At 35.9% G+C, this 27,379-nt stretch overlaps 1 protein-coding gene across 6 annotated transcripts in view; it reads left to right on the top strand.

Annotated features, from left to right (window-relative positions):
- The window catches only part of ADGRV1 (adhesion G protein-coupled receptor V1), a 563,532-nt gene that overhangs the window by 75,938 nt on the left and 460,215 nt on the right, over window positions 1–27,379 (top strand). For all 6 annotated transcript variants that reach the window (XM_058727155.1, XM_058727147.1, XM_058727130.1 and 3 more), the window contains exons 18-25: window positions 360–486; window positions 1,098–1,315; window positions 1,941–2,684; window positions 4,966–5,339; window positions 14,883–15,059; window positions 19,711–19,891; window positions 20,804–21,006; window positions 25,391–25,520. In XM_058727155.1, the coding sequence (XP_058583138.1) occupies window positions 360–486; window positions 1,098–1,315; window positions 1,941–2,684; window positions 4,966–5,339; window positions 14,883–15,059; window positions 19,711–19,891; window positions 20,804–21,006; window positions 25,391–25,520 (2,154 nt within the window). The remainder of the gene's footprint in view (window positions 1–359; window positions 487–1,097; window positions 1,316–1,940; window positions 2,685–4,965; window positions 5,340–14,882; window positions 15,060–19,710; window positions 19,892–20,803; window positions 21,007–25,390; window positions 25,521–27,379) is intronic.

The raw sequence follows: 27,379 nt of genomic DNA, 5'->3' as shown, positions 1-27,379 counted from the left end.
GAACAGGAATATTTTTATGTTATGGGGTAATCCTCCCATTTTTTATGAAAAGAAAGAATATACCTCAAAAATTTGAATTACATAAAGCTGTGTTTTTGATTTCTAATTAAACTACTAAAGCAATATTCCTGTTGTGAAAAGTATCTTCTATGTTTTTCAGTGAAGTAGGTCTTCTGTAATTAAACATTTCCACAAAGACAAGTCACATTAAACTTATCTAGGCATCTCTTTTATTTATGACCTTCATTGTGGAAATTCTTGCTGAAATTTGAACTTCATTATAAACTTTTCCTTAATTTTAAATATGAATTTAATAGCAAGTTAACTACTTCTTTGTTATTTTAATTTTTTTAATTTAGGTGATACAGTAGTGTATCAATATGGAATAGCTACAGTGATAATTGAAGCTAATGATGACCCAAATGGCATTTTTTCTCTGGAGCCCATAGACAAAGCAGTAGAAGAAGGAAAGACTAATGCATTTTGGTAAGCATATTTGAATAAGGTAAAATCATAATTGGATAAAATAAAACCTTTAAGCATGCACAAATTTGAAATACTATTAATGTTTCAAAATTTCAAAATTTCAAAATGAACTATAAGCTTTGTTTATGGTGTTGCCACTTGTTTAAAAAAAACAAAAAACAACACTTTAGCTGGTGAACAGAAATTATTATCCATACCCTCCTCACCTCAGCTTCCATCATTAGGACTGAGAGACTTGAGTTATCCAAGGTCTTCTGCAACTCTTCTTTCAAATGATATGTGACTACCCTCACCCCATCCTTTGCTTTTGAAGAACTCTTGCCAGTTCTTCTGTAAATATTTTTCGATGGGGTTTAGAATTTACCCTTCAGTTTGTACTTTGAAGAGTATGACTTTTAAGATGGCTTCTCTTTGTTGTTTAAAGTTCTGCCTCATTCTCTTACCGTGAGATTAATCATGGGTTCTCACTAAGGATTAGCTGGCTGGTTTATATTAAAGATGGTAAATAGAAAAAGTCTATTGCTGAGATAACACAGAAAGCTATCATTGGAGTTAAATTCACTACTTATATATTTTTCATAAAAATTAATTTTCTTTAATTTGTTATGTAGGATTTTGAGGCATCGCGGACACTTTGGCAATGTTTCTGTGGCTTGGCAGCTGTTTGAGAATGATTCTGCTTTGCAGCCTGGACAGGAGTTCTATGAAACTTCAGGGATTGTTAACTTTATGGATGGTGAAGAAGCCAAACCAATAATTCTCCATGCTTTTCCAGATAAAATTCCTGAATTCAATGAATTTTATATTTTAAAGCTTGTAAACATTTCAGGTGCTGTGTTTTTCCACCTTTTTTATTTTATTGCTGAAATTTGATGTTTTATACATAAGTAATTAGAGCTGTACCAAAAATATAATTAATGAAAAAGTAAGTGTATCTTGATTGTCCAACTTTAAATGTCAAAAATACCCTTTTTGATAGAAGCATTATTTTTAACATTCATTTTGTGGTCTTGGCTTGGCTAAGTTTTATGGATGGAGACTTACATTCATTCTTAAACTTAAATAGATTTTTTTCCTCACTAAATAGAGTATCTCCAACAAAATATTAATGGAAGTTAGGAAGTACAGATTCATGGTAGCTTAAACCTTGGTCTTGTGCCATTGAAACAATTTAGACAATCAGTTTCCCCATTACTTGTGGTTTTAAGCACAGGAATTAAAACTTTCTAGTTAATATTCTCTTTTCATGCTTTTTTGGTTATTAATGAAATTATTCTGAGCCAAAATACCTCTGAAAATGTGGTAAAAAACATATGGTGACATTGTTGTTCATTGATTAATGACTATATTATTTAACCAGAAGTTTGCTAGTCAAATTCCTTTTGTCTTCACCTCATACTGGAAAGTACTTCAGATTCTGATTTCTTATTTATTATAAGTCAATCTTATTACAGGTGGATCTCCAGGTCCTGGGGGCCAACTAGCAGGAACCAACCTCCAGGTGACAGTAATGATTCCATTTAATGATGATCCCTTTGGAATTTTCATCTTGGATCCAGAGTGCTTAGAGAGAGAAGTTGCAGAAGATGTCCTGTCAGAAGACGATATGTCTTATATTACCAATTTTACCATTTTGAGGCAGCAGGGTGTGTTTGGTGATGTACGAGTAGGCTGGGAAATACTGTCCAGTGAGTTCACTGATGGTTTGCCCCCAATGATAGATTTTTTGCTAGTTGGAATTTTCCCCAGCACTGTGCATTTACAGCCGCACATGCGGCGTCACCACAGTGGAACAGATGCTTTGTACTTCAGTGGAGTAGAGGGTGCATTTGGAACTGTTCATCCAAAATACCATCCTTCCAAGAACAACTCAATTGCCAACTTTACGTTTTCAGCTTGGGTAATCCCCGATGCCAATACAAATGGATTTGTTATAGCAAAGGATGATGGTAATGGAAGCATCTACTATGGGGTAAAAATTCAAACAAACGAATCCCATGTGACACTTTCTCTTCATTACAAAACTTTGGGTTCCAATGCTACATATATTGCCAAGACAACAGTCACGAAATATTTAGAAGAAAATGTTTGGCTTCATCTTCTCATTGTCCTGGATGATGGTATAATTGAATTCTACCTTGATGGAAATGCGATGCCCAGAGGAATCAAGAGTCTGAAAGGAGAAGCCATTATTGATGGTGAGTGTCATCTTTGACTAGGACACTGAATTTTGAATTTTTAAAAATTTTGATTTCTTACAAAGGCCAACTGGTATTTAAAAATCTGCTTGTGTATTGGTTTAATTTCTGTAATAAAGCTATGCCTACCAAAACCATAAATTCTGTACTGAGTGTTGCAGAAACGAATCAGGGAAAGTCTTTATCCTTGACGTACTTAAAATAGGCTCTGGGAGAGAGATGTGTATGTATAAACAGATCACCTCAATATTGTGGGATGAAAGAAAAATTATGAAGGCAGAATATTTATCTCCCCATAGGCAGTAGGAGGGATGGGGCATGATGATTCCAGGTAGAAAAAAGAGCAGAGGTATAGAAACATGAAACAGCCTGTTGAATTTGGGGAACTGCTGCTTGGTGAATTGCTGGAGGTGAAGGGTGTTGGGTGTAAGGTTAAGGAGGAGTTGAAAGAGAAAAATTACTCGAAAATGCCCTGCAATTACAGAAGTTTATAGTATTAGTAGGTAAATTGGTGAATTCTGTGGAGAGCTTTGAAGAAATAGGCTTTGTGGTCTTCAGTCTGCATTATGTATTGTTTCTTTGAGAAATACTGGTTATTTCCGTTACAATCACCAATTCTTTCCCAGCCCCTCCATCCTAGGATGTGATTATTTTTTAATTAGTAGGAAAGTAGAGCACAGCTTATATGGTTGTAGCTTATTAGACTATTTTCCTTCTGAACCTCCTTGCATTGGGTATCTGGTTGTATTTTTTTTCTAGTAGAAAAAAAATGCCCAAAAGAAACAACATGCACATGCTACTGATTTCACCTCCAAGGATTATGCTTACAGCATTCTGTAGCATTAAATCAATCCCCTTTTGATTGTGTGAATATATGCATATGTCTGTTACCACTGATTCATCTGGTGATGGCATGGTGGTAGAATGAGAGTGGGAAGGATTGGGGAGATCAAGAGCTGGTGTTTCTTTTCTCTGTTTAGCGTACTGCAAGGAACTTAGATTGTTTCTGTAATTTGTAATTTGGAAACAAAATTTCAAAGTATTTATATATTTAAAATATATTAATGAACTATAGTATATGTTAGGTATTTTAAGATACATAAAAGTATATGTTCCATATGGTGTACAGATAGATGAAGTTTTAAAACTTTAAATTCATTAATTTCAGCACCCATGTAACTAACTAGATCAAGAAATAGCATTCCAGAACCCCTCTAGCCCTTCTGCAGTCACTGACTCACCACCCTGCCCACCTACTGTTGCCATTTCTGAGAGCATGAGAGTAGCTTCTCCTATTTTTTTATTTTATGTAAGTCAATTGAGCAGTGTGGATACTTGAGTGCCTGGCTTCTTTTGCCCAGTATTGTTTCTAGTGTTCATCATATCTTTGCCTGTCATAGATATTTCACTCTCTTTACTATATAGTTAGTCCAGAACTGCTGCAGGGGCGATTGAGGTAATAATTGCAGGATACTTGTGACTGCCCTAAAACAACTGCCTGGGTTCTGCCTTGGTTGATGATTTTTATAAACAGTATTACTTGTACTTTTTTCCCAAAGTACTGCCAAGCTGTCATCTTATATAAATATCCTAGTTGAGTTATTGGAGAGGGAATAAGTAAAGAAATAAGAACCAGTGAATTTTCCAAAAGGGAGAGCTTTAAAGAAATAGTCATGATTATTGATACATAGTAATATAATTGGAGCTTCATGTTGTTATTTTCATGAAAAAATCTGTAAGACTTGCATATGATATTGTTCCTGGGGAGGAATACTTTTTTTTTTGTATATCCTTTGCATTAATTATTGGTGTAAAATTATTTGGTCTGTGAAAACTTTTGTTGAATTCTCACAGCTTTATTTGACTCAAGATGCATTTCTAACAGATTAAGCCTTGATTTGCTCAAACAACAGTAATAGAAACAGTTAAAAAAATTGTGACTGAATTGAATTGTTCCATTCTTAGATGTGCAAGGAGATTTTAAAATTTTCTGGAAGAAAAATCTATATAAGTATACACTCACATATACATAAACACATACACACACATATATACACACACATGTACAAGATATCCTTTAGTGTAACATATCTTACATCCCAGCGATTAGATTCTGTTTTCATATCAGAAAAGAGCTTTCATTTGATTATATTTGCTTTATGTATTTTATTTATCTAATAAAACCTCTTAACAAAATTGTTCCACTTTCTGAATCACACTTTGTAATTTGGTACGGGATAGTAGTGGATATTGTCGTGTTTAAACCCATTTCTAATTGCAGGGCCTGGAATGCTGAGGATTGGGGCAGGAATGAATGGCAATGACAGATTTACAGGTTTGATGCAGGATGTGAGGTCCTATGAGCGGAAACTGACTGTTGAAGAAATTTATGAACTTCATGCTATGCCAGCCAAGAGTGATTTACATCCTGTTTCTGGATATCTGGAGTTCCGACAAGGAGAAACTAACAAATCATTCATTATTTCTGCAAGAGATGATAATGAAGAGGAGGGAGAGGAATTATTCATTCTTAAACTAGTCTCTGTATATGGAGGAGCTCGCATTTCTGAAGAGAATACTACAGCAAGATTAATAATACAAAAAAGTGACAATGCCAATGGCTTGTTTGGTTTCACAGGAACTTGTATCCCAGAGGTAAGTAGTGCGCTTGGGGGATTTTGGAGTTAAAAGTTCACTGTAGGTAGATTTGTTTGGGGGTAGCCTTTCTTTCATTTGGTAAATGTGCTTACGTATCTACTCTAAGCCCAGAAGTATGCTAGAACAAGTGGTTGCAAAAGTAAAGTATAAGGTCCTTGCTTTTATAAGTTCACAGTTTGAATTAGAAGCTTTATCAGCTGATAGAAGTAATAACAAATTAACAAATGAAACTTGAGCAATTATCTGTAAAGTTAATGTATTTCACAGAAGGCCCAGAATACTCCACATGTAATGTACTTTGTCTACTCTTTGGATACTACATAGGTAAATGAAATAATACATATTGAAAGCTTCTATGAATAATAGTAATTGAAACTTTATTAAAATATGATTTTTTGAGGTTTTTTTTCCACATGTGAAATGTATGTGTGAGTAGTTACAACATTCTTCCATGTTGGGTGTAATGCCTTCCTTATCACCCTTCTTGGCCAGCTTTAATTCATTAGGCTGTTTTACTGTCCTTATCAGTTCTTTCCAGGTTTTCAAAGATCTCTAATCATCTTGGTTTCCTGTTCGGTAATGTGAGATCTCATGACACCACTTCACAGGTGTTGACAACAACAGCTCCATGCCCATGAAAGGATGCCAAGTAACAAGAGTCTTTTCCTTTGCGAGTTGATGCTTGTAGATTTAGAAGGGCTTTTTTGTAAATTGAAGCAATTAAGAAAACCATGAATTAATACCAGGTGAAAAGCAGTCTCCTGGTCATAGGCCCGATTTAGCTCAAATTGGGGAGCCTAGCTCTCAGAGGAGTGTCTTACTGCCCTTCTCAGCTCTTTAGTTTGGTGATAATCATAAGAGATCTTCAAATAGTGGGCTTTTTCTATACCAGAAATACCAGAATATCTTAGACTAAGGAAGAGAAATGTCATACACATCTGTAATTTAAAAAGAATTGTGTTTATGTATAATGATAATACTTAAAAATGTTTTTTAAATGTTTATTTTTGGGAGAGAGAGAGAGAGCATGAGTGGGGAAGGGGCGAAGAGAGAGGGAGAGACGGAATCTGAAGCAGTCTCCAGGCTCTGAGCTGTCAGTGCAGAGCCCTACATAGGGCTCGAACTTGTGAACTGTGAGATATGATCTGAGCCGAAGTCAGATGCTTAATGGACTGAGCCACCTCGGCGTCCCTATAATGATAATAGTTTAAAATAGATATTCAATCATTAAAGAATTTTACATGTTAAGTTTTTGATATGCCTTTCTGACAATCCATAATACAGTGGCAACAAATACTAATTATTATTCTCACCACCCAATAAGGTTAAGAACTGAGGGTTAGAGGACCTGAAAAAAATAACCTAACTTGAATTAAATAAGACAGGATCAAATACCTGGTTCAAGGCTTGGCAGTTACCAACACTAAATAAATATGAGTTTTACTTTTTTTTCTTCTAAGATACAGTGGGAAGAACTGAAATTTGAATCTGTCTTGTGACTTCTAACCTTTGTCTTTCCCCCTGTGTTTTTAATATTATCATCTCTATTTTTAAAAAGACAGGTGGCTTCCATCAGACCGTGAGAACCATTAGGGTACCGTGTAAAATCAGCTTCCCTTTAATTCCTTTTATGACTCAGCACCTGCCTATGGCTCTAGCTTCTTGGTCAGTATGTTGGTCAGACTCCTCTTTGATCAGTATGTTTCAGTCACACTTGCCTGTTTCAATTACAGTCTCTGGGCATCAGGGCTTTGTAGCCTCTCTATTTGGAACACTCCCATTCTAGATCTTCAGAATCAGTCATTCAAATCTCAGTTTTAAGACCTTTTCTCAGTGAAGACTTTCTTATTTAAAGGAGCCCCCCCCTCCTTCTCCCAACCAGTTTTTCTCCATCCCTTCACCTAGTTTTAATTTTTCTATAATATTTATTACACTCTTAAATTCCCTTTGTTATTTATAAGTTCATATATTTATTGGCTAGCCCTTTCCACCATACGGATGAAAGAACCCTGAGTGTAATAAGGTATTATTGTTCATTATTGTATCTCCCAACACCTAGAATGGAATATAGTAGGTACTTAATACATCTTTGTTGAATTTACGAATGTATTCTAGTAATTAAGACCTAAAAAGGCATATACTTCAAACAACAAACACGTTTAGGTTCAGTTAGCTGCATAAACAACCAAACTGGAAAAAAAATACATAAATGTTAAAAATCTGCCCCAAGTGAGGAATAGTTTTTGATTGTTTTTCTGGCTTTGTGGGCTATGATAGTGAGTTTTCAGTGCTGGAGTTTTCAATGCTGGCTTGTCTTACAAGTCCCACTGATAGATTGCATTGGTGTGGGTTTGCCCCCACCTAGTTATATAGCTTTGCCTGTTCATGGAAATCTCAAAATTTGAACAGGACCAGTCAAGTCTTTAATTGGAGAAGAGAGAACTTCGCAATGTAGGCCGCAACACCTATACTATTAGAACTTCTGGAAAGAAAAAGAAAACATTCTCCAAGCCCAAAGGAGAGAGAAATAGAATATATCTACATTGGAAAGAGTAAAATTTAGACAGTAAAGGGAAGTGTTGAGTCTAAAAGAACATTGTAATCTCAGGAATATTATAGAATTTGCGTTTCTGAAATTATTAAGACTATAAGTATAGAATTCTTTCATCTTTTCATCTTTTTTTCATCTTTTCATATTTCTCCTAAGGAGTAATATGAAGTATTTTTATCATCATCAGTAATACTAATTGATTGCTTGCTGAAGTTGTAATTCAAAGTGCAGGTAGATCAACGGGTTCTAATGTATTAGAGTACGATTTTACATTTGCAGCTCAACTCTAAGAAACTACCACTTGTCAAATTGGTATAATGTGGAGGAGGAATATCCGTAACTATCTGCCAAGACTGTTTAAATCCTCCTCCTTTCCCAGTTACATATCTGTGTGAGGATGGCTATTTTCATATATTTCAACCAAAATAACAAGTAGCAACAGAGAAATTGATTGCAGAAGGAGATATGAGAGTCTAGCTGTCTTCCATTAAGCTAGACATTAAAAGAGATTTACAAAAATTTAAACAATGCCCCTCTGTCACTAATTTCTTTTGTTTTGGAAAATACAGTTGTTTCACATAAAATATGTTGCTTATGTTAGCACGTAATGAGTTTATTATTGCTATTTTAAAATGAGTTGCTATATCAATATTTAAATTCTTTTCAATTTTAATTTGTAAAATGGTAAATATCAGCAGATTTCACTAGCATAAGCTAAAAGCTCCTTGGGGTTCTTAAAAATTTTTATGAGTGTTCAGGAATTAATGAAACAAAATTATGTGAGAACCCCTGGTTTATTCTATGCTTGGAATTGTCTGCAGGGTTTAAATTTTATGGCTATTTGCTTCATTTTTAGAAATAAAAACCACTGTCACTTCCGTAGATTCTTCTCTATTGTGTTATTGTGGTGACATTGAAAAGTTAATTTTTTTCTTATTCCTTCAAAAATGTTGAAGGCAATAGCGATCTTTAAAGACTTCTCTGAGTTATGTTATGCTTTTACATTTTCATAGATTCATATGAAATAAAATAATATGAAGGTTAAAATGAAAGTATAATCACATCTTAAATAATGAAAAAATGTAGAACATGACATAGTCTATACTTGGCATATTGAAAGAGATAATAATTATTTTGTGATTTGTTACCGCCTAGCCTGGTACGCCATCTTGTTTGTACTTAGTAGCAGGTGCTTAATAAATTGTAATTGAAAGAATGAGTAAACCTGTATGTAGTGGAGAGCCCTGATGGGGCCATGCCAAGTAGTTCTCTGTATTCCAGGTGGTGTCTATACTGAACAGATGACTGAGTTTTGTTGGATCTGTAGCATAGCAACCACATTCTCATGTTTTCCACCCGTATTTTGGTATTCTGTGTATTCTTTAATGTTACTTTCTCTGCACCTTATTTTGGCACTATTTTTGTATGTCCTACAGTCTTGTATATCAGATAATTATAAAGTAATGAGATTACTTTTCATAATGATTCATAGAACTTCCTAGTCTCATTATTTTATTTTTATAACTAATACTTGGATTAAATTTTATATTTATGAACTCAGCCTAAGAATAGATTTAGAGATATTTTGAGAGGATCTTTGTAAAACTGAGAATATTATTTAACTTGGACTGTGTTTCTTTTTAAGTGCCTGCCATATGTTATGTGAATAGATTCCTTTAGATATAAGTGATATTGATATAATCTGATATCATAGATCTTCACCCAAGCGTGAAACAAAATAAAAAATTAATTGGATGTGTAATTATTAGGTGTTAGCTTTAATCTTCTACTCCAGTACAGAAAGCCAAATTATGGCTCAGTGCATTATTTTTTTCTGGAAAAATATGTTTCAAAAACTTTTCTGGTTGTTAACCTTTATAATTACTCTTCTGTAGTTCTGAAGATTGAGCACATTTCTGATTCAAAAGAGGAAATAGTAGTGGCTACTGCTGTTTATTGTGAAAAACTGAGTGATGGTGGTTTTTGATGATTACTTCTTGATGTTATGCTTCTCGTATACTGGCCTAAACGTTTGCTCGTATCCTGATTCCAAAGTCAGTTAGTTGAATATTTTAATAGAAAAACTATTTTAACTGTTTATTCTCATATCTTCATTATTTTCTGGTATTAATAATTCCTTCATCTGGTTCAGTATTTCCCAGGGATTGCGCACGATGACCTTAATAAGAAATGTCTAATGCGTATTCCTGGGCACCATTCCTGATTGAGGACTCCATTTCTGAATCAGAATCTCTGGCAGGGAGATGAGATGGGAATCAAAACCCTGAACTTAAAAAATCTTTTTAAATGGAAAATTTCATACATACATAAAAATAAGAGAAGACAGAATAATGAACCCCAGTGACCCACCACCTAAGCGTCAACATTTATCAGACTTTGGCCAATTTCATCTCCTTGTTTTGGGCTGAAGTCATTTTTAAAGCAAATCTCAGACATTGTGTCATTTGTCTGTAAATTCATAAGTATGAAAAATGGATTTTTACCAAGCTTCCGAGGTGATTTTTTTTATGGACCTTTGACATTTGAAGCTTCTTCCCTAATTGGAGATTTATAGTTTACTTTATTGAATAAATTGTTAATATGGATAGCCTTTTTTTAAAAAAAAAAAACCCTGAAAATAGTAGCTGGTAGATTTTGATTAGGGCTTTACCAAATGAAAGCATGGTTAAATAGCTTTTCCCTGTGTGATTCCTACAAGTAAAAAGCTCCTTTCTTAGTCCTGGGTGCTGCCTGGTAATGCTCATTGACTTAGTAAGTAAGTAGTTGTAAGGAAATATGTCAGAGTCCCGAGTGCATCTTTGGATCCATTTCATTTTTGTCTCCTGCTAAAAAGGGAAAATTTGAATATTCATATGTTGGGATTAATGGCTTATTAATTTAGCTTATTCAGAGTGTTCATTCTGGTTAAAATTTGGGGCAAATGTGTTCCCATTGTGATAGGAATCAAAATGTGTAGGGATTTACTTTTTTCAATACGTAAGCATATATATTTCTTGATAAAATGGGAATGTAGCATTTTTTTTTGGAATTGTGTATGTATCTGTATGTTTGTTAAGGAGAAAAAATATAAAAAATTTTCAGTACTTAATATATTCCTGTAGGTACCTTCTAAGACATTTGTTTAATCACCCAGCTCCATTAGACATTATGATACTCATTTTCAGAAGAAATCACTGAGACTGAGATGTTTGATAAATGGTAGCGTGAAGGGGCTTAGGAATGTTTGACCTTAAAGCCATATCCTCTTTTCATCACACATTTATGTACCAGTGGCTGTGATGAAAATGCTGATGTAAATGTCTAGGTGGCAGGTGGGAATTAAATTAGATGTGTATTGAGCACTTGGGTGTCTCTTCTGTTTCCCCTTCTCTCCAGCCTCAGGATTGGAGCGCCCCACCTTCAGAGCAGTCAGTTCTTCCATCATGTGGTAGATGGGCTCCTAAAAATCACTGCAGTATGCCAAACTGGATGAGGAAAACACAGAACTTAAGGAAATGATGGGTTAGGAGAACACTACTCAAAAACTTGGTCAGTGGCATGTAAAAAGAAAGATAGGGAATCAATAAAAAAAGTTTCACACAATAAATGTGAAATACTCATATACTACAAGAAATATGGTGTATACCTAAGGAAAAACCCTTGTTTGCTTGAAGAAGCAAGCAGTACACAGTTGCAGGTTGTGTATTCTTGTGAAGTGAGAGGAGGGTTATCTGGCATCCAAGGGAAAGTTGCCACATTAGATGCAGTTAAGTGTGGCTAGCAACACACGTGTTGCACTGAGGCAGCTGATGTTTCAGGGGTGTTTGTGTTTCCACATGACTTGTTTCAGGTTAGCGCAGTTTTCTGTGTTCACCATGTTTCTTATAGATGAAATCACATAAGCAAATGTGAAGTCCACATAACAGATTATGGATTATTTACATTATGCTCTCTGATAGGTCAGTTGCATTGGAATAGTTTTATGATTTCAAAACCAGTGTTATAGCATAACTGACCATACTTGATCCTTTTCTTTACATCTATAGTTACTTCTCTTGTCATCTCTTCCAGTCTTTAAGTAGCATTTATATAATGTTATATGTATATACCATTTGTATGTGGCCTTAAATACCATTTATATGTTGATGCCTCCCAAATTTATAATGTCAATCCTGGCCTCTCCCCAAAATTCCAGACTCATTTTTCTAGCTGCTCACTTGACACATCTCTTGGATATGTAGTAGACATTTCAAACTGAGCATATTTAACAGTCAACTCTTTGACCTTTACTGTAAAGCCTGTAACTAACTGTTGGAGGTGGAAAGATCAAGCCTGCTTTACACAAGCCTGACGTGTCTTGATGTATTGGTGCTTGCTGAAAGTGGGCTACCACCACTCTGTTGCTCCATTCAGGAGTGGCTCTGAAGGATGAGGACAGAGCAGTAAACAGCCAGCCCACTTAGCTAGTCATTTTATGTGGAGGGAGAAATGGTCTGAAGTTATGAAATACATGTTTGAGCAGTGCTAATGACATAGTGGTCTGGCAGGGACTTAAATTCATCAAGACTAGAGACAAGAAAATTTGGGGAAGAGTCATGTTAATAGATAGAAGGATATGGGCACTAAGTGTAAGGGGACATTTCCCAAAAGACTTTCAACAACTGGGAAATTAGGATGAGGCATCCACTGGATGTCAACTAGACTCTTCACTGCCAGCACAGTGCCATTAACAGAGTGATGGCAGGAATTGAGGCTATGCATGTGCCAGACAGCATGAGCTCCCTCTTATTTTTTTTTAAGTTTATTTATTTATTTTGAGAGAGAGAGAGACAGACAATCCCAAGCAGGCTCCATGCTGTCAGTTCAGAGCCTGGTGTGGGGCCCGATCCCACCAACCAGGACTCGATCCAATGAACCAGGACCCAATCCCACGAACCATGAGATCATGACTTGAGCTGAAATCAAGAGTAGATGCTTAACCAACTGAGCCACCCCATTATGAGCTCCCTCTTAACAAGATGGATCTAGAAACTCTCGCTGCTGAATGCCCAAATAGCAAGCAGCAAAGACCAAAGGTAGTTGCTTTCCAATAAGCTCTTTAGTGGTAGCTTGATCCCAATCTGGCTGTTTTACTCCAGAGTGCGTAATTACTGGAATTAATACTTACCTTAGCTAATGAGTTATTGTTGTTGTTATTATTGTTATTATTATTATTATATTGGAATTAATGTTGGAGTTATATTATTATTATATTGGAATTATTATTGGAATTAATACTTACCTAATGAGTTTATGTTCTTAGTAGATCTACCAGACCATCATCTGAAGGCTGAAAAAATGCCTGCTGTGTCCACTGGGAAGCCTGCCTCAGAGGGACTTGTTTTATGTGAGGGAGGTGTAACAGTGGGCACACAGTCCTAGGATTCCCTGCCCTTACTATAAACCACATCACCTGAATCAGCTGGCTTACTACAATAATGGGATGGCCTGATAAAGACTCAGCTAAGGTGCCATCTCAAGGACCACATCTTGTAGGGTGGGGGTGATCTAGTATGTATCCAGTGGCTGATAACTGGTCAGTGTCCACAGTACCTAGGCTACATGGGCTCAGGAGACAAGAGGTAGAAAGTAAGAGTGGCCCTGTCTCCATCACTCCCAGTCACCAATTGCTAGAATTTGTGTTTCTCATTCTCATGCTTTAGGTTCTGCTGGATTATAAGTTCTGGCTCTGTCTGGGTGAGGGGCTGTCCACCAGGAGTCGCACTGGAGGCTCTGCTGAACAATCACCTGTAGTTTTGGGCTTCTCATTCCAGGGGGCCTGCAGGCAAATAAAAGAATTATAGTATTGTCCCAGAAATGCTTAGTCTTATTTACTATGAGGCACTAGGGTTGCTGTTACCCTTTGAAGCAGAGGTATTGATGGTTGGTGAAACTCAGGATTTCTTGGTGCTTCCACACTCATTGATAACTATGTTGACTATTGCCTTTTTGTGAATACATTTTAAATCTTTTCTTTCCAGCCCCAGTGTTGGCACCAAAATGACTCTATCTTATGCTGACAGAGGTGATCATGATTGACATGAAAAAGAGTGACATCATCTAAATTAGAACTTGTATTTTGAGTTCTATTCCTTTAGTTTTGGTTCTTTTTTCTATGAATTGTATATATGCTTGCTAACATAAAAATAAAATTGAATTAAAAGACTGAGAATTTAAGAGCATCAAGACTTTATTCTAAAAGATCTAACTTCATGTAATTTTTAAGCATTTATCTTAAGTGTTTAGATAAAAATATTTTCCATATGAAAAATACATACAGACATGTGTATACATGTATATATGTATACATATGTGTATATGACTATCAAAAAATATTGAGCATAATAGAAAATGCCCTCCTTGACCTGACATTTGTCTCCCCATCAGACGTTTCTCAAGGCTCTCGCCACTTGTCACTTTGTGCTGTTCTCAGAATGATTTCATAAAATCCACTCTATTACTTTTTATGTCCATGCCTAGAATGTTCTCCCTCATGTCATTTTCTACCCTCTACCCCACACTTCTATTCCCCATTTGGCTTGTCTGTGTTCAACTTCTAAAACTTTGAGTTTGTCTTCCTTTTTAGATTTATCCGAGACTGTCGGATAAATTTTTTTTAATAGATGTTTTGTACCATAGCATGCAGAAAAGTGGCTGGCATATATGAAGTATCAATGAATGAATTACATGTACAGTTAACTGATTATAATTGTTGTAATTTTCATATTTTGCATTTTTGTATTTTTATAAAATCTCTAAAAGTGTGAGACAAAAATGCATGGTTTTGAGTATTTCTTAGCAGTCATAACTATGTCTGGAGGAATGGAGAAGCTTCCTCAGAGTGTTAGAAAGTTACAGAATTAAGTTTATGGTAATTACATGAAAGCATTATAATTTTATCACTGACTTAAATCGGTATGTTTTTATAAATAATTTATGCTCAATTTCAGATTGCAGAGGAGGGATCCACCATTTCATGTGTGGTGGAACGAACCAGAGGAGCTCTGGATTATGTGCATGTTTTTTATACCATCTCACAGATCGAATCTGAAGGCATTAATTACCTTGTTGATGATTTTGCTAATGCCAGTGGAACTATCACGTTCCTTCCTTGGCAGAGATCTGAGGTAAACCCTACCTTGTTTCCTTGAAAGTCTCCTGGAAAGCTTTTCCTGCTTGTTCTGTAACTTATTTGCAACTTCTTGCTGTTTAAGCGATGTAAAGTATTCAGGTAATTAGGTAAATATCATGGTCTAAAATGTTTTTTTAATTTATTTATGCAAAATAAAAACTAAAGGTTTTGAATGATTATAGTATTATTATAGTTTTATATCTTCTTAAATTCCTGTATAATAAAAATGGTATAACTTGAAGGTTTGTCATTGTGGGTTTTTTGTTGTTGTTGTTGTTGTTATTACTACTGATACAATGGGAAACTGCAGAGATCTTAATGGTACTCTTCTAATCAGCCAATGAGGAATTCTTATAACTATAATCTCACTTTGTTTTTAAACATGGAAAAAATGAGGTAGTTTTTCTTTGTTTTGAAAGTACAAGTGATCTCAAGTTTTATCAAAACTTTCCATGAACTGTCGTCTCATTTCTGAATAGGTGCTCCAGAAATAAATGGCACTTCTTGTAAGTGACATCGAGGTGAGACTGTGTCTTCTACCAGAATTAAAATTTTTTTTTTAATGTTTATGTATTTTTGAGAGAGAGAGGTAGAGCACAAGCGGGTCAGGGGCAGAGAGAGAAGGAGACACAGAATCTGAAACAGGCTCCAGGCTCTGAGCTGTCAGCACAGAGCCCGACGCTGGGCTCGAACTCACGAGCTGTGAGATCATGACCTGAGCCGAAGTTGGATGCCCAACTGACTGAGCCACCAAGCACCCCCTCTATCAGAATTTTTTAAAACATTCTTCTAGTCTACCATGTTAGAATATTCACATCAGTATAATTTTTCATTAAAAATGTAAGTAGCTTATATGTCATTAGTGATACATAGTAAAATAACTTAAGGCTTGCAAATATAATCTTTGAGGAAATATCTAAGGGATTTAGGAGTTAATTGGTTGGAAAAGATAAAATTGAGGGAAGACTTAAAATATGCTTAAGATTTAAAGAGTTAACACTAAAGAATGATCAAATCTCTATAATTTGGGGAAGAAGGAGATTAAATTGTTTATAACAAAAGTTCTCCAATAACAGGCTGCAGATAGATCCATGGTAAATATTTTGCTGATTCTTTGGTAAAGTGAGGAAAATTATGAAAACTAAGCAAGTTTTCATAAGGCTAACAATGCTATTTAAAGAACTGTATTTTAATCTGATGTTGTCTTTTTCACTACTTTTCTGGATTTAAAGTATTCTTTTTTTTTTTACTCAAGTAATAATGGTGGCATTTAGTCACTTATTTATGTTTCTACTTGGAAAACAGAGTTGATCCCCCAGATTTTCCTTGGGAAATTTACCAACTATGAAGTGAAAATATAACCAGAAACCATTGTTTTATAAACACATTTTGGAAGAGCTAAGAGTTAATCAGATTCTGGAAAATAAGCTCTTGCGAAGTTATATTTAAAATATTTTCTTCTATAATTTTTAGTTTCTTTAAGCAATAAGTGATCTTTATTGCAAAGTAGTAACATTGACTAGTGGGGTTGGTTTATAATACGATGTCTGCTAGATCTACACCAACCACTTAGTCTGGCTTTGTAAGACATAGTGATGTTTCGGTGTTACTTTTTATAGCAACATTTGTTAGCTTTGCTTTGTAGGGGCAAGATATCTGAAATCTTCAGACTGCATATTGTTATTTTTAGTTTAGGAACAATGACATGATTTGGGTAGTAGGTATCATTTTTGCCCTTCCCCTTGAGTATTTTGGCTGTGCCATATGTTAATTTCTTATTTAAAATTTTGATTAAAGTGAACATTAAAACCAAATTCAGACCTGCTAAATCAAACTCTTAAGAAAAACTGCATTAAAAAAAAGTCCTCCAAATGGTTTTAGCCCAAAGATTAGTACTTTGGAGATTGCATTTGGAGTGAGAGAGCATTGTCAGAATGTTGTCACCCTTCTTTCTGGGAGAAACCAGGAAGGCCTCTTCATTCCTTTCTGTTCTCCACTTGCTATGCTAAGTGAGTCATCAGGGTCTGGGTCTTCTATCTCTAGAACAAATCTCAAATCCATCTGTTTTTCTTCATCTCCACTGTCACTGCATTATTCAGAATCTCATTCTCTCTCATCATTCACCTCCTGTCTCAGCCCCTAGCATCCTTTCTTGCCCTGTCCACTCTGTTTACACTATGCCCTGGTACTGAGTCTAAAACAAAATTCTCATTTTGTCCGTTTCCTGCTTATGATTCTTCTGTTTTCTCCACTGCCTGTGGAATGAAGTCCCAATTTTTTTTTGGCATTTGAAAATTTATTACTGTCATGTTTTCACCATCAAAACTTATGATCATGGTCTTTCTTTCTTCTCTTTGTGTAAGGCCAATAGAGAGACACTGGCTACTTCACCAATCTTAAACTCCAGGAATGTTACCAACAGCATGACCTTTGTGACCAAATCCAACAACCAGAACTTCATCATTTTCCTGGAACAGAATCACCAGTTTACTTCTGGTGTCAGCAACTATCACTAAAAATACCCGTTCGTTATATAAAAAAACTGGGAGAAAATATCTTAAGAACAGAAACTACAATAGACTAAAACTCTTACCTCAATAAAATTCAACCATCTTTGGATACAAAGGCTGTGATTTTTTTTTTTTTTTTTTTTTTTTTTTTTTTTTTTGCCATTCTTGATCAGCTACACCCTGACACACTTCCTGATGGCAGAATTTGGCTGTTTGGCTCCGACCCCTTTTTTCCAGCACAACTCACTTTGCACGGGTCGTGTCTTCAAAAGTATTGGCCTTCAGGGCTCTGCCCAACTGGGCTTTCTTGTACTGAATATGGCACTTCCATCTTGCCCATCCTGGTGGTGCTGTGGGCCTGAGAGTCAAAATTGTTTTTAGTGTTAGCATAAAAGGTCCCTTTGAACTGAGCTAATTATCTGTCTAGCCTTATCTCCCACACCAGTGATAGTGGTCTAATTTCAGTTTCCCTGTATGCCTTATTCTTTCACACCGGCTCCCTCTACAAGTGCTGTTTCTTTTACTCGGAATGTCCTTCCCATTATTATTTACAACCACAACTAACACATTAAGACACTTAAAACGTGTCTGTTGTAAAATCGTTAGTAGGTAAAGTTGGTTGTTCTTTTTTTTTTTTTTTTTTTTTTTAATAAATCAGAGTTTATGTTATTTTATTTTACTTTTTTTTCAACGTTTTTTATTTATTTTTGGGACAGAGAGAGACAGAGCATGAACGGGGGAGGGGCAGAGAGAGAGGGAGACACAGAATCGGAAACAGGCTCCAGGCTCCGAGCCATCAGCCCAGAGGCTGACGCGGGGCTCGAACTCACGGACCGCGAGATCGTGACCTGGCTGAAGTCGGACGCTTAACCGACTGCGCCACCCAGGCGCCCCAAGTTGGTTGTTCTTTTTATGTGTACTTTGTGCATAACCCTATTATGACATTTTACATGGCATTTGATCAATTAATATCTTGTTACATTTTTAATATATGGAATATATTAAATACTATAATAACTATATTTAATGATTCAAAACCAGACCAGTAACCTACTAACTAGCAGTTTACATTGTTTTAAATGTTTTCCTCGTCATCTCTTTCCTACAGTAGCCCGTGAGCCTCTTTGGGATTGGGGCATTTTCCAATCTTGGCACATTGTGGGTGTCACGGCATGCTTATTCAGTTAATAAAGGGAGGGGAATTGTTTTTTCACTTCAGATTTTGACTTAAATTTTGTAGAGCTTGGCTTGAGTTATTCCTACTTTTTTGGAAAGATTACTTACACCAGATTTTCAAAGTCCATTTTTAATCTCTTTTTAAAAATTCTACTACTAAGAATGTCAGGTGTTCCTTAGGCAGGAACTAGACATGTATATGTTGTCCGTTCAACTGCCCCCTGCACATCCCATCAGATAACATGCAGTTCCTTATTTATGAACTTTGTACCCTGAGGTTGGTCATACCACTGTCGTTGGTACAAGCAATATATGATATTACATTGATACATTAATATGTCATGTATGGTATGATGTTAATACATCAATATGGTATTTTCATTTTATTTATTTTATTTTACTTATTTTTTTATTTGAGAGAATGTGAGCAGGAAAGAGGGGCAGAAGGAGAGAGAGAATCCCAAGCAGGCTCCACACTCAGTGCAGAGCCCAACGTGGGGCATGATCCTCTGACCCTGGGGTCACAACCTGAGCTGAAATCAAGAGTCGGTCACTCACCTGAGCCACCCAGGTGCCCCTCAATATGATATTTTTAGACAGAAAGTGTTCATACTCGACACCCATTATTGTTTAAGAATTCACTTCTCTGGTCCTTCTCTGTCTGTGTTTTAATGTTTAATAAATGGATCATGTTAGGTGTTGTCAATACAGAGCCTGCTTGGGATTCTCTGCCTCCCTCTCTCTCTGCCCCTCCCCTGGTCATCTGTGCATGCATGCTTGCATTCTCTGTCTCTCTCTCCCTCAAAAGTAAATAAACATTTTTTAAAAAGGAAGTGGATCATGTTACATAGTAACTTCAATTAAATATAACTTAATTGGCTATTTTATTTTCTTCTGGTAAGTGGTAAGTCATTTCTGTATGCCTCATTGCTTCATGCCTCTGGATTTTTACATTTATAGGTTCTGAATATATATGTTCTTGATGATGATATTCCTGAGCTTAATGAGTATTTCCGTGTGACGCTGGTTTCTGCAATTCCTGGAGATGGGAAGCTGGGATCCATCCCCACCAGTGGTGCAAGCATAGACCCTGAAAAGGAAACAACAGATATCACCATCAAAGCTAGTGATCACCCATATGGTAACCAAGCCCTCCTGGAAGAAGAATGCTCTCTTCTCCGGGTATATTTGGTCTAGTTAAGAACTTCTGAAGGGATATTTTGCAAATGATTGCAATTGAACTCCTTTGGGTCCTCTAACTTGTGGGCTCTTGAAATTCTAAGCTGCCATTTTGAGGGACATTGTTTATAAAAGAAAATACAAAGATCAATTTCTGAAGTTTACAAATATATTTTGAAAGGTATATACAGGATTATTTAAAACAAAAAAAGTACTTTCATTCATGGCTTTCAAAATTTTTTTATTTAAAAAATTATCTTCTAGTGATATGTTAACAACTAATTAATTGAAATACTTTGTAATTTATATTGTACTGGCTTAAAGAAGTGAAGTTATCACTGTCTGTTTATATTAATTTCTTTTTGTGCTGCAAAGTGATAATTTTCTTAATTGTGGAGTTATCACAGATATCCGTCCTAACAAATAGAGACTGTTATTCTATATTGAAAATTAATAGTTTTTTGGGGGGCATAAAGCAAGAAAAACTAGTAACAGTTCTGTGTAGGGAACCTGAGAGGCTCTTGAACTCTGATTTTACAGTTAAATTTTTCTTAAATGGGTTGCAAATCCTTTAGGGAGGCATTTATCATGTTCTGCTCTAAGTTTAAGAATGAATTCTAGAGACTCAAATATTCTAGAGATTCTTTGGGTAGAGACAAAGAAAATTTTAACTTATATTGAAAACTTAACACATTCTGTGTCAAAAACATGTTAATCAAATCTTCACTGAAGTCTTTCTAAATGAAAGCCCTCCGAATTTTATTCTGGTGGCCAAAATAATTGTGCAAGATTGTTTCAGATGAATTCTGAAGATGTTTCAGAAGAAATTCTTCCACAGATCACTGGGGTCAGAATGGCTCTCTGTGTCTTGCAGGCTTGCTGCAGTTCTCCACAGGGCTGCCCCCTGAGCCTGAGGACGCGATGACCCTGCCTGCAAGCAGCATGCCTCACGTCACTGTGCAGGAGGAAGATGGAGAAGTGAGACTATTGGTCGTCCGGGCACAAGGACTCCTGGGGAGGGTTCTGGCGGAATTTAGGACAGTGTCACTGACAGCATTTAGTCCTGAGGACTATCAGGTAAATCACTTGATCATTTGGAAGCCATATTTATCAAAGAGACTCAGTCCTTCCCTTGCGGGAGTGGAAGAGACTTGCACTGGCCCCCTGTTATACTCAACAAGCAAAATAAGCGCTGATGGATTGCTCTCTAGCCTGTTGATTTCTACAAATTCAAGTACTTCAGTCCTTTAACGCCTGACACTTAAGTAGCTCTCATACTGATAATTTCTCTTGTGTCTTATATTTGTCATAGTGTTCACTTATATTACTTATTTTAATGTCACAGATTTTGATATATAGGGTATATATTTAAAATCCTATTTCTTAAACGTTTTATTTTTTTAATGTTTTAAAAAATGTTTATATTTTTGAGAGAGGGAGAGAGAGAGAGAGCGAGCAAGCACCAGTGGAAGAGGGGCAGAGAGAAAGGGAGACACAGAATCTGAAGCAGGCCCCAGTCTCCGAGCTGTCAGCACAGAGCCTGATGTGGGGCTCAAACTCAAGAACTGCAAGATCATGACCTGAGCTGAAGTTGGATACTCACTTGACTGAGCCATGCAGGCACCCGTCTTTCTTCAACATTTAAAATTTTTTTTAATGTTTATTTATTTTTGATAGAGCGAGTGCATGAGCAGGGGAGGAACAGAGAGAGAAGGAGACACAGAATCTGAAGCAGGCTCCAGGATCTGAGCTGTCAGCACAGAGCCTGACATGAGGCTTGGACTCACAAACTGTGAGATCATGACCTAGCTGAAGTCAGACACTCAACTGACTGAGCCACCCAGGTGTCCCTTAAACATTTTAAACCCTCTTGTATGCTTCCATCAAACAGGTCCAAAATTGTAAAGAAATTGTATATCCATGTCTTTTCCATTTGAATTATATTATTCTCCAAGTGAGAAGTAGTGTGGCACTGGCAAACAGAAGCTTGGGATTTTGAGCTGGACCACACTGGGTTTCAACTGGTCTTCTAAATGTGTGACCTTGGGAGCCTCAAATCTTCCTAACCTTAGTATCCTTATCATTAAGAGGAGACCATGTCTACTGGGCAGAATTGCTCTGAGGATGGATGGCAGCATTTTAAGTGTCATGTACTATACATGGCACATACACAGTGACATTGTTACCGCTGCCTATTCTTATTATCACCAGTATTCGTTCATATTAAGCAAATGCTCATGATTTCTTCTTGGCTGTACTTCTCAGGATGTATTTTCTATCCTTCAACAACTTTATTTTCCCAAAGAGTCCTCTTTTTAAAATTTAATATTAGGGGCGTCTGGGTGGCTCAGTCGGTTAAGCGGCCGACTTTGGCTCAGATCATGATCTTGCGGTCCGTGAGTTCGAGTCCCGCGTCAGGCTCTGTGCTGACAGCTCAGAGCTTGGAGCCTGTTTCAGATTCTGTGTCTCCCTCTCTCTGACCCTCCCCCATTCATGCTCTTTTCTCTGTCTCAAAAATAAATAAACGTTAAAAAAAAAACTTAAAATTTAATATTAGTTTCCCTCCTTCCTAATAAGACCTGCACAATAGTTTGGAGTTCAGTAATTTGTATATAGTTTTCTGTTCAAACCTCAGAAACCTTGCCTAATTGAATTCAATTAATTTTGGCTGTAGTCCAGTGGGCAAAGTTTTCTCAGATTTCTTCTTTCTTAGACTCTTTTTCTTGGGCAAGTTCTGTTTCTCTTGCCTTGACATTTATTGTATCTTTAATTAATTTGATATATAACATATTCCACAAGACATTACAGCTTAGCTTAATATTCTCTGCATTCTCTTAAAGAAATACTTTAGTCCTTATATTGGTGGTCTCCAATTTCTAGTTATTCTGGAAATCCCCAATCTCCAGTTGGATTATAATTTTCTTTAATAACCAAAACAAAATAAAGCAAAACCTATACCCCTATATTTCATGACAGTCAGAAAACTACTACCCTTGAAGACATTTCTGATGATTTTTAGGGTACTTGGATGTCCTGTTTGTCACTGGTTTTCACTTTGAACTGTAATCTTTGCTTTTCCCTGAAAACCTGATAACTTCTTCACTTCTCTGTTGTGGGTTAGCTCTTTCTGGTCTGCATTAGCATATAAAAGCAAGACTTTTTAGGCTGTGTGTGTGAGTATGCAAGTGTCGGGGAAGGAGGGAAAGTGCCAGGAGGGATCCTCTACTGAAGAGGAGACAATTGCATATCAGATATCACTGTTCTTAAGTTTATTCTCTTATATTGAGGTACACGTGGTCCCCACCATCCAGGTGCTTACTCCCAGCTCTTGAGAATGATATTAAATAGCTAATTAATGACTGAATCACAGTTACAGAAATGTTCAAGGTTGGTACTATGGGAGAGAAGTGGATATTGACATAGGGTAGTGGAGGTGGTCTTTTTTTGGGGAAGTGATACTTATGCTGAGCTCTGAAGTTTAAAGAGGAGAAAACTAGCAAACTAGGTGAAGCGGGAGGGAAGAACTACCTGAGATCTCATGGTAAAATGGCATGAGTAAAATGGTTAAATGGCCCTAATGAGGAGCAGAAAGAAGACCAGTGTTTCTGGAATGTGGACAGATAGGTGTCATGATAAAAGATAAGGTAAACAAGGGCCTGAATCTTCCTAGGCCTTAGATCTCATGCTATATTTGTGCCTTATATTTTAATAGCAAGGAGAAGTAATTGAAAGGTGTTATATATTTATGAAAGATTATGAAACTGAACTGGGGAGAATGGATTGGAAGATATAGGCACTGGATGCAGAAAGGCCAGTAAGGAGTCCATTTTCTAAACAAGGCGAAAGGTGTTAGTATTTTGGGCTAGGTAGATCATGGTGTATATGTAAAGAAGTAGGTGGTCTCAAGAAGTGTGTCAGAGTTGAAATGGCAGGACGTGAAGGTTGTTTATTGTAAAGGATAAAAAGAAGAAGGTGTCAAAAGTGACCCCCTAGTTCTGGGCATGAACAACTTGCTGCTATATAATTTAGTACGGTGGAGAGGATTGGATAAGGCATAGATTTTTTTAAGGGAAAATTGTGACTTAAAAATTCTGACAGAAATTATAAGAAAACTTTGAAGTAGGCATTAAGATTTAAGTCTAGATATAGGGGTTGGAGAGAGGAATTTAAGAGTTGGGAGCATATAAATAATATTAAAAGCCTAAGCCTATGGTATCCTTGTCTAGAGAGAGTCTAATAAACAGCAGTTTTTAGAGGTCATAAGGAGACTGTTAAAATCAGTAACGAATACTAAAAAGGATGAGTTAGAAAGTTAAGGAAAAATGGCGAGTGTGATATGGAATACCAGAGAAAAACATATTTCTGGAGAGTTAATGGCTAATTGTGTAGGATATTACAAAGGTCAAGTTAAAAGATGGTTTCCTTAGACAGTCAAATATCTCTGTTGTTAACACTTGTAGAATTACTCTATTGATGATTACCCTCTAGGCGAAGTTAATTACTTCCTTCTTGAGCAAACTATATGTATTTTACAGCTGTTGTTATTCTATTTGAATTATTATATTACACAGTTAACATTCCTGATAGAATCTTCTCCATCTCGCTAGAGATTTGTCTTGGTTATTTTTGAATTCCACGCATTTAAAATGGTGCCATTGTACATGCTGTGCATTTGGTAAATATTTTTAAAAAGTAAATAAATGAATAAGTAAATTGGTACTTGGGTTTCTTAATTTAGCTTTAAGGCCATTAATAGCTCCTGAGAATATAATATAGTTTGTCCATGCAAACTAACACTAGAAAAATTTGAACAACTTTAAGGTGTATTCTCATGTCTTGAGGGGACAGTGTTTTTTTTTTTTTTTAAGAGATAATGAAGATGGGAGTAAAAAAGGACCGTAAGACTTTGAATTTAAATAACTTTTTGTTTTTCCTGTAGTATGTGAACTTTTGTGATGGGAGATCTATCTGTATGATGAATTGCAGTTGCAAGTACAATCAAGAAAATGTTAATGCCCAATAGACGGATATTTATTGTTTGGAGAAATTCTCAGAATGAAAACACCAAAATGCTGTTGTTAGGCACTGAGTAATTACATTACTCAATGATATAATTTGAATAGCTCTAAATATACTTGTCAAGAGACATGTGCATTGAATTAATTTAGGAATTTGTGGTTTTCACATATTCAGATATCTCATTTGCCTTGACTATCTTTTTGATGAATAGCTAAACAAGAGAAATAAAAATCTGTCTGCTTTATTTAGTTGTGGAGAATATTTGTTTAGAATTTGTATTGAACACTATCCATATCCACCTAAGGATTTTGAGGTTTATATTCTTATTATGTTATTCTGTTTCAGTATTTACAACAATGTGGGACATAGTAAATACTCATTGTGCACATTAATATTCAGAATAATTATAATCTAATGGATAAATGTTTTGTTTGTATTTCAGAGTGTTTCTGGTACCTTAGAATTTCAACCAGGAGAAAGATACAAATACATTTCTGTTAACATCACTGATAATTCTGTCCCTGAATTGGAAAAATCTTTTAAAGTTGAGTTATTGAACTTGGAGGGAGGAGGTAAGCTGGTGACTCAAAAGTGTCATATATTTGCTTGTCCATTCACCTTGATGATAGTAGATTCTATTAAGGAAATGCAATCCTTGGAATCAATGTAACGTTTTTTTTAAATGAGTGAATTACTAGTTTTTGGAAAGAGCACCCTGAAGATTAATAATTACTAATATACTAATAATTGTATGGTAGGCAGTTTCTGATGGAGAGTCACTTTCTTTTATTGGTAAAAAGAAAATTTCCATCTTTCCACATAAAGTTAGAATATTGGTTTTAGAAATCAATATTCAACTCATAGTTTTATTTACATAGACTTTTGCTGTGAGGTTGGTTAATTCTGAGTTAATATTTCTAATGTTTATTGTAAGGACACCATCTGTTCGTATTGTTTTTTCCCCTTTTATTACCCATTGGTCTTTTCCTAAAGTAGATGTGCTTTTAGCATGAAGTAGTATAATTGTTCTCATTCACCAAATCATAGTTGTCATTTGTAGTAGGTGCCCCTAAAATCACATCTTTCCTTTCTCCCACTTTTGGATTTTCATAGTAGCTCCTTCAGAGCTATTTCCACATGTAGCCCAGGTAAAAACTAGTCCTTTCAGTTAATTTATTATGAGGTGATTATCAATAAAACAGGTCAGCAGTACTTTGTCTTCAATTATGATATTCAAAATCTCCAATTTTCATAGATTTTTGGAGTCAGAATTCATTTTGTGGCAAAACCCATCTGCACTGGAGAGAGGCTATTTATAGTCTTTATCCCATTTGGATGAACTATTTATATAGATTTCTCTGCAGAAGTGTTAATGTATTTGATATTCAGGTACTGCTTGGGGTGTTATAGAATATATATGATATGCATCATATTCCCTTTAGAAATGTAAGAAATTGAGAGTTGGTATGGAATCAGCAGGACATTTTCTTCCGTTACAAAACCTTGTATTATCATCTTGTTATTATCTTCATGTTTTAGTGAAGAAAGTTACAATACTGTATAAGCCATCCAAAGGGAGAGATTGAGTAAAATAGAAATATTAAATTTGTCTTTTACTGTGTAATGAGACTTTGGAGTAAGTATGCAGAATTTCCCCACATTTCCTTTCCCTGTGTTCACAAAGCCCAGGGTGAAAGCAATGGAGGCCAAGCCAGGAAAGGGACTAAATAGTGCCACAGGTTGGTTGACTGCATAGAACAGTATAAATATGCTGAATGGCCTTTTTTGGAGAGCGACATGTAAAAATGCCAGCCTTGTTTGTCCTCCAGAGACAATTACTCGCATGTCTGAATCATTATTTTCATGACAGGACTTCATTAATTAGAGGTCACTATAAAATAGGTGAAAAGTTGTTCTTTGTATCCCTTGTAGCTAATAGTACGTAGTTAATAGAGAAAATGTTAGTGATCATTATTGATTAATAAGTAACATTAAATATCTTCAGAAGTAATATTTGTCACCATAGTGATTTTATGTAGAAACTTCTCCCCATATGTTTAGAATATGCACTGTTCTGTTACATGTTAATTGGGCATGGGTACTCATTTGAAAACCAGTCTTGCATTCTCATTAGAAGCAATAGTGGCAGACAGTCTCATTTTCCCCTCAGTGAGTTGGGATCGGAGGTAAAGGGATCTAGGTACCAGCTTCTATTCTGAGTCATAGCTAGGGACTGCCTAAGAAGTGCAGTATTGTGGGGAGTTAAATTCTTTTGATAGCCACCCACATAGATATTTTATGTTATTCAGGGTACATTGGTGTTGAACTTCACCATCTCTCATGATGTGTAGGTAATATAGGGGATGCACTGGATATTCCCTAAAATTCATTTTGTCTCTTAAGTCTCTAAGGTGATTTCAGATGCGTGATG

This window comes from Neofelis nebulosa, chromosome 1 (assembly GCF_028018385.1).
Source record: "Neofelis nebulosa isolate mNeoNeb1 chromosome 1, mNeoNeb1.pri, whole genome shotgun sequence".
NCBI lineage: Eukaryota > Metazoa > Chordata > Mammalia > Carnivora > Felidae > Neofelis > Neofelis nebulosa.
This window is presented reverse-complemented; position numbering and strand designations above follow the sequence as displayed.